The sequence below is a fragment of the Salvelinus alpinus genome, chromosome 7, assembly GCF_045679555.1.
Source record: "Salvelinus alpinus chromosome 7, SLU_Salpinus.1, whole genome shotgun sequence".
Taxonomy (NCBI): domain Eukaryota; kingdom Metazoa; phylum Chordata; class Actinopteri; order Salmoniformes; family Salmonidae; genus Salvelinus; species Salvelinus alpinus.
Genome location: NC_092092.1, coordinates 22,646,154 through 22,654,617, shown reverse-complemented (window position 1 = coordinate 22,654,617; position 8,464 = coordinate 22,646,154). Strand labels below are relative to the sequence as shown.

General features: G+C 40.9%; 1 protein-coding gene and 1 long non-coding RNA gene across 3 annotated transcripts in view; one reads left to right on the top strand and one right to left on the bottom strand.

Annotated features, from left to right (window-relative positions):
- Positions 1–888: 888 nt before the first annotated feature.
- LOC139580601 (uncharacterized) lies at positions 889–2,436 on the bottom strand. Its single transcript, XR_011676072.1, has 2 exons — positions 2,333–2,436; positions 889–1,618 (listed from the first exon to the last, which is right to left on the bottom strand). It is a non-coding gene; the product is annotated as an uncharacterized lncRNA (long non-coding RNA).
- The window catches only part of map3k21 (mitogen-activated protein kinase kinase kinase 21), an 18,384-nt gene continuing 11,504 nt past the window's right edge, over positions 1,585–8,464 (top strand). Inside the window, exon 1 of one of the 2 annotated variants that reach the window (XM_071409444.1) lies at positions 1,585–3,250. In XM_071409444.1, coding sequence (XP_071265545.1) covers positions 2,476–3,250 — 775 coding nt within the window. In that variant the 5' untranslated portion in view covers positions 1,585–2,475. The remainder of the gene's footprint in view (positions 3,251–8,464) is intronic. The other variant, XM_071409445.1, reaches the window with a different exon arrangement.

Here is an 8,464-nt window from a genome sequence, read left to right as displayed (position 1 = left end):
ATCGCTCATCCATATATATTTGTATGTACATATTCTTATTCCTTCCTTTACACTTGTGTGTATAAGGTAGTTGTTGTGAAATTGTTAGATTACTTGTTAGATATTACTGCATGTTCGTAACTAGAAACACAAGCATTTCGCTACACTCGCATTAACATCTGCTAACCACGTGTATGTGACAAATAAAATTGGATTTGATTTCCAACTACGTCTATCAACCGACACAATTCTACCTGACCACTGGTCTATCACTTCCTCACTATACTCAACACATCCTAATACCAACCAAACAATTATAGTCAAATGCTTTAACCACCTTCATTAACCCTCTCATGTGTGCAAACCCATTATATATATTATAACTATAATCTAGTTGTAGGCTATCCAATTCCTAGTTGTAGGCTATCCGATTCCTACTTGCAGGCTATCCTATTACTACTTGCAGGATATCCAATTCCTGCTTGCAGGCAACCCGATTCCTGCTATAAAGTACTTTTCCTAGATGTAGGCAAACTGATTCCTACTGGCAGGTGATCCAATTCCTGCATCACGTGATTGAAGGTAAAACAATCCCTACATGTCGGCAAACCGATTCCCACTAGTGGAGACACCAGACAGATTCAGTATTATAAAATTGTTCTGCCAAATTGAACCCCAAAATTTTGTTAATGAAGAGGACAAGATATTTTTCACCATTAAGGTTTGGCTGGAAAACAGACAGTCCCTCACAAAGATTTTTGAATAAGGTCTCTTACCTTTTTAAGTTGTGGCCAGAGGGATGTCTGGGTCCAAGTTGCGCCAAACAGGTCAAAAAGTCAAGTTGCTCTCATCCGGGTCATGGCACCAAATGTTGTGGAAAACTCGATCCAAAGATTAGGTAGAGACAAATTTAAAATGATAATAGTGAATCTTTAATACATATGAGCAGCTGGAAGGTAGAACCCACTCTGATCGCAGTCAGGGAAAGAGCTTGAAGAATAAATGGTTTCATGTCCCTTATATAGTGGAAGGTGATAATACTATCATATTGTTTACACAACAGTCAGTTTATACAAGCAACAGTTCAAGAACACAGTATTATTGTTAGGGTGCAGTGATAACAGAATTCTATGAAATGCATAACATCACAGTCCAACACAAAACAATAAGATAACCCTTGAGAAGTTACAACAGCTCCCCTCAATTCTGCCATTACATCCTGACAGTATTTACAGTTAATTATATGCCTAAATTATAGGCAAAATGGATGTAGGCTAGTTTATGTATAATTAATAAACAGTTATATCTGTTTGGTTGAAGTTGTAATTGTCGTGTTGGTGCTCATGAGATAATGGGTTTACACATGGCAGCAATGTAATTCATTATTACTGCCATCATCAATAATATGGCATAATATGCCATCACCGCGCGCACTTTTCTGCACACGAAGGCTCCTCCCCACTGCTCCTCTTCTTGTTTTCCTGTAGAGACATGCATGTCACGTGAGGGGAAATCCACCAATCTGCGTGTTGAAGAGCTCAGCTCGAGCGAGCGAGCAAACTTCCTAACAGGACCAGCCCGCTGCTCAGGCAGCCCAGTGTATGTAGTAAGAGCGATTTCGGTGGCCGTACAGATTGTTCTGAGGAAAGTTGATGGAACGTTTGGTTATCTTTCGGATCCTAGCGAATCATTAAAACTTCATATTGTTGGCTACACGAGGATTCATACTGACAAGAAATTAGCTGCATTTATATTCAAACTTTTTAAAGTGTCAGTGCAGTCAATGGGCTGACGACCTAAGCTAGCTAGCGTAACGAATGGGCTAGCTAACTAAAGGTTTGGAGAGCGATTAAACTAACGTTAGCTAAACTTGCCAGCTAAAAGTTAGATGAAAACGTAGCTCGGTTACCAACAATGATATAGCTACTACTGTTGGCGCATGTTTCTGGTGTTAAACCCAAGTTTATTTCGACAATGTGCAGGTAACGTTACTATTTTGGCACTTAAACTTCATAGCCTGATAGATAATTCAGGAGCTAACGTTAGCACAGCTACTGTAGGTATGAGTTTTTTCTAGCTACTAAGCTAGCTAGCAGTAATTGGGGCTTATTTGTCACTGTCCGTAGTGGGACTGGGTCAACTTCCACGTACACCCTGATAAGTAGTTAGCTACATAAATGTGCTTTGTTCATTCAAACTAGCGTAACTTTATAGGTGACTAGCTAGCTAGTCTTAGCACTCTAACTAGGTAAAGTTACTAGCTAACTTATTGAATAGTTACGTTTCAGAAGTTGATCCACAAATAAACTTGACCAGAGTGGCGACGTGGAAGAAAGTAGCAAACGTGTCTTACCAGGACATTGGAATACCATGTTGGGACCGTCTTGCCCATTTGTGAAATCGTTCTGAACGATTCACGAGCATTCCAATGAGTGTAGAGGTCGTTTGATTTTGCAGTAGCTTTGCACCCTATGGTTCTGCTACAGACACCGAGAAATGGATGTTTCCAAGGCTGGTTTCCCAAACGGTGAGGGGCGACCGAAAGACACTGGAGAGCATGACTGGACAGATTCCCCCACCGCAAGAGCTTGGGCTCATTCTGCTCCTCTTTCCCGGTCGCTGTGGACGGCTGTGTTTGACTATGGAAGTACTGGAGAAGACGAACTTAGTCTGCGGCGGGGGGACGTGGTTGAGGTCCTCTCGAAGGATGCTGCGATCTCGGGAGATGAAGGATGGTGGACGGGTAAAATTAACCACCGAGTTGGGATTTTCCCTGCAAATTATGTAACGTATCAACCTGCAATTTACAGACTTCCCGACGGTAGCACGGTAGGGGTGCGGGAGCGTCCGAGTACTCCCGTGCAAATAGATTTTAGTGAACTGGTTTTAGAGGAAATAATCGGTGTCGGGGGATTCGGTAAAGTTTACCGAGGGGCATGGAAGGACCAAGAGGTCGCTGTAAAGGCAGCCCGACAGGATCCTGACGAAGACATTACTGCAACTTCGGACGGTGTTAAACAAGAGGCCAAGCTCTTCTCCATGCTACAACATCCCAATATAATAAAACTTGAAGGTGTCTGTCTTGAGGAGCCGAACCTGTGCTTGGTGATGGAATATGCTCGCGGAGGGACTCTTAACCGGGCTTTGACAGGTCGGAGGATACCCCCACACATTCTTGTCAACTGGGCTGTTCAAATCGCCAGGGGCATGCACTACTTACACGAGGAGGCTGTTGTGCCCATTATTCACCGTGACCTGAAATCCTGCAACAGTAAGCAACATATCAATATTACCATCTGCTCAAAATAACCATCCATCACTTTTCAGAACAGATTAAAATCTGAACATGGCCACAGGAATGGTCAACAATCTCCTCTACCAACTAAAACATTACCCTAAAGCTCATGAATACACTTTTACTATCACTGTAAAACTGACAAACAATATATCTCCTAGCACCAAGAAATGTTGGGTTTTGCACTTTGTCTGATTAGGAAAGCTGCCTAGAATGCTATTGTAATGTAAGCTCAGCTGCTGTACTTAAACTTCAGGTGACACTGCATGCACGTTGTAGATAGGCCTGCAACTGAGAGTTGAGGGTTGGCATTTGAAGGAATGATTTGTGGAACCCAGAGCAAGGTCTTCTCCGCCATGACTTTCCCTGTTCAAACTATCACACAAACTCTCTGAAACCCTCTTATGCTAATCCCACATTAATGATATGCTAGAACATGATGAGGATGATCATATTAATTCACTAATCAACCAAACACCTGGCCACAGTGGCATGTTGAAAGATAACTACTGTCATACTACTTCCTATATCTATAGACCTAGGTATTGTTGACACACAGTGAGCTCCAAAAGTATTAGGACAGTGAAACATGTTTTGCCTCTGTACTCCAGCACTTTAGATTTGAAATCATACAATTACAATTATGTTAAAGTGCAGACAATCAGCTTTAATTTGAGGGTATTTTCATCCATATCGGGTGAACCTTTTATAAATTATAGCACTTTTTGAACATAGGCCCTCCCATTTTAGAGGACGAAAAGTATTGGGTCAAATTTACTTAAGTGTATTAAAGTAGTCAAAAGTTGACTATTTGATACCACATTAATAGCAAGCAATGATTGCATCAAGCTTGTGACTTGACAAACTGTTTGGTTGTTTCAGATTATTTGGTGCCCAATAGAAATGAATGGTAAGTAATGTATTGTCATGTTAGAGTCACTTTTATTGTAAATAAGAAAATAGTATGTTTTTAAACACTACATTAATGTGTATGCGACCATGATTATGGATAGTCCTGAATGAATCGTGAATAATGATGAGCTAGAAAGTTACACGTACAAATATCATACCCCCCCCCCCAAAATGCTCACCTCCCCTGATATTGTAATGGTGAGACATTAGCATGTTTTGAGGGTATAATATATTATTATTCACGATTGATTCAGGACTATCCGTAATCATGGTAGCATCCATATTAATGTAGAAGTGTTCACCCGATATGGTTGTAAATACCCTAAAATTAAAGCTGACAATCTACACGTTAACCTCCATAGTCATTGTATAATTTCAAATCCAAGTACAGAGTACGGAGCCGAAACAACAAAAAATGTGCGCTCCAAAAGTATTGGTACATTATCTGTCCCATATTGCGTGACAAGTAATTGAACGGGAACTCTGTGACAATACATTTAAGTTAAAGGTGCAAAATGCAGAAATCGCTCCGCCATTTCCGGGTTGCTAAAATTGTAGTAGTTTGCCTAATTTCAGTTTGTGACAACAAGCAAGTGCAGAGAATCATTGTACCTTCTAAACCGCTGTGCAATATCTTTTCACTAAACAAAACTATTGTATTTTCAGCTGTGAAGCTGGTGTACAAAACCAAAATTAAGACGCAAATACGAAACTGAACGGGAAGCATAGAAATAGTGCACATAGAACAGATTTACCCCTTCTTAGACTTGCTTTCATTGCGAATGACAGACCTATAACACATATCTATGCTAATTTGATCAGGTTGCCCAAAAAGTTACATATTACAGATTTAATTTAAATTGGCCAAAGCAGTAATGTTTTACATTCTGACCCAAATACGTCAGTCTGCCTTTGGGAAGTGCAGAATCATTGCTGCTATGAAATTGCACCATCTCCGCATTCCATTAATTTCCACAGTACACAGGCAACTTTCCCTCTCCCAACTCTGTCCTTTTCGGTCACCCCTATGGACTTCAGAGGCCTGTACAAGCAGCTGAGAGCTCTCCATCTGCTTGTCGTTCTGTTAGGCATGTGGCTGATCCTCAGAAACCCAGATCCTCTTCAGGGCATGTGAGAACCAGGCAGGGCCCTAAAGAAGGATCTTTGTATGCAGGGGGGGGACCCTCAAGAGGATGTGAAGTAAGATCAACCTTTGCTCAGCTGGGGTCCCTAACCCCAACCCCCCAGAAATATTGTCTCAAATTAAGCCCCTGATTTACTAAACACTCAACTTCAAACCATGTCATCAGTGTATGTGCTCCTAAATCACGAGTGCTGTTACAATGTTGGAGCTCACAATTGTAATGATAATATGGTCATTTTCCTAAACTTCTCATATTAGGCTTATATGGCCCATGTGGAAATCAAACCCACAATCCCGGTGTTGCAAGAACCAAACCCAAACTGAGCCACTAGAAAACATGATTCTAGAACTGACCCTTGCTACAGTTAGGTTTTAGGCATGTTTTTCAGTTGGTGAGAATATTTAGACTCAAACCTTGGTGGGGATTTTGAGGCCTCTCAGTCGTCCCTCTAAATAATGCATGAACATTTTTGAGTTGACTGTGGCTATGTACTTCAGAGTGAGACATCACCGCTGTGTTGTGTGAAACATGATTCTGGCACAGTGTCTGTTTTGCGGTATACCGATAGTGGCTCGTCTTATCAGGCTCAGATTTCTCAGAAGGTGAACCTTGTTCATCAATTTTACTGTATTTTTGTTTTCACTGGGGAATCATACACGTGTCTACATAGTACTGTCAGATAGTACATAGTACAAACTTTCACGGTGTGGGCAAACCCAACCTCTTCTATTGAACAGCTATTCGGGTAGCACATGTTAAATGGACAATAGACACTGGCTCACACCCCACCCCCAAGCAGCACTGCACTGCTAACACAAGTTAGTGTGTATCTTTCCACATTATTGTGACACAGCACTGGTAGCCTGCTGAATTTAATTGGGGGGAAATGTGTTTGTTTAGGGGGCTCACTGAATTTACCCACTGACCCCCACTGGGAACTATACACTTTCTGTTTAAACCAGTTACTTAGGACACCAGCCACAAATAAGGGAGCCCAGAGGGCAATTCATCTGTGGGATATTGTTGTGAATGTTTGTCTTGAGCATGCATTGTAAGATGAGGCAAAATGCAGTGCACAAACTTTCGCGACCCAACTACCTTCACCTTCAGAACTGATCAACCCACAATTTACTTAGTGTAGTACTAGACACTGATTTGATCAATGATTATTTGAAGGGAATATCAAAAAGTCAGTGAAATTGTGTGTCTTTGTGTGTCTTAATCTTTTAATACCTCGGTCGAAGGAGGAATGCCGCTAATGAGGGGCAAAAGCTTAACATAAGTTTGCACAATGGAGTGGTCAAGCACTAGTTGCTAGGTGACAGCAGCCACAAGAATGCCCAGACTCCTGGGTCTGAAAGGCTTATTTTCATTATATTTAATCTCCACAACAGCTGCAACTTTTAAATTCTTCACATTTTTTTACAAGAGGTTATTTCTTCTTGCTGATTGGAGTTGGAGAGCAGAGAGGTACTGTAGATGGACGAAATGTTCATTGGCAGGCAGTGCAGAGCACACTGAAACTTGGCCTCTTGCCAGCCCTCATAACACTTTAATTTTGTAGTTTCGGGCACAGAGATGCAAAGGTTAAAGAATGTCAAGAATCTCGCTCCAGAATGGAGGTAACAATAGTGCCCTGTTGAAGTGCACACAGTGTTATTTTGTGTATCCAAGTCATGGCTATTGTTGTGTCTAGCGCTCAAGTTTACACCCTAACCTATAAAATTGTTACTGTAAATATAAATGCCCTTACAGAGGAGGGCTTAAGTAAGCTAAGCATTACTATAGATTGCAAGGCAACTTTTTTAAAACTTCCCTGCAGTTAACCACAATGAGTAGTTCGCTTACTGTAGTTTTTTTCTGAAAGGAAAACTGGAAAAGCTTTGAGTATTTTTTTTTATTATTGCCACCAAAGAACTGCCTATTATCCGGCATCTTGAATAGTCCAACAGCTGGAGAAAACCTGACTGACTCAACCCAGTGTTCTGTCTACAAATTATCACCATGAGCTGGTACCTTTTAAGGCTAACTTTTTTGTTTATATAGTGTGGTAGAAACACAAGGGAAATGGTCTGAAAAATAACAGGGGGAAAGACATTTTTCTCAGTGCCACCCAGGCCTACGGCCTAATAGACTAGACCTATAGTTGTCTATGTTAGAAATACTCAACAAATTGGTTTTTAAAGATAGTCCTTTAGGCTGTGGTTTGCTCCCCTCCCTGCTACTGAATCATGTTAATTACTATGGCAGAGCTCATGTTCCGATATCCACATATGAGGAAACTCCTTTAAAGGCCTGAAATGTGCCATGGGCGTCTCACTGAAATACAGCCTATGTCAACCCGACTTGTATTCAGAGGTTTGGACCAGCATTCAGGGTAAGGTTAGCATTAGTATATCATGTAATCAGGGAGTCTGTTATCAATGAACATACCACTTTTCTGTATCCTGTTCTGGAAAAATATAGAGTTATGTCGGGTAACTAGCCTAATCAGAATTTATAGAATCATGGACAATTAGATGAAACCGCTGTATTTTATAGGCTCTCGTTAAGCCAGAAAAACCTATTTTGAAATGGAATGCCAATTGTCACATTTAGGAATAGGCCTAGTTTCTTCCTATAAGCCTACTTGAATATTGTGCCACTCTAAAGAACATATTTGTTTAAATCTAAATGAAGGTAGATGCTATGTCAGTTACAGTATATTTATCTTCTACAAATAACAGACACAAATAATCTTACACTGCCATAGCTCTCCACAATATTGTTGCTGTCCTTGTCCACTGTGATTTTGTTACATTACCCTCCTCCAGATGTAGCCTATGTTGTGTGCTTTGTCACCCTCTCATTTGGCAAGTCAGTGACTGTGAGCTGGCAGTAGAGTCAAGGTCTCTTCTGGCTGTCCTTATCTACTGTATGCTCTATTCTGGAGTAGATGATTATTAACATTCCGGGCATGGGAAAGTTAAAAATGCTCCCTTGTAAAATTAAATATGTGTTGTAGTTTTTAGATAATGGTGTTTTGTTAGCTTGGCCAAGTTGGATATGGTATTGATATGTAGGAGTCAAGGACAGAATGAGCTGATATCTGACTTTCAGGCAACCACCCCCAGTCTTAGAGACTGTTACACAT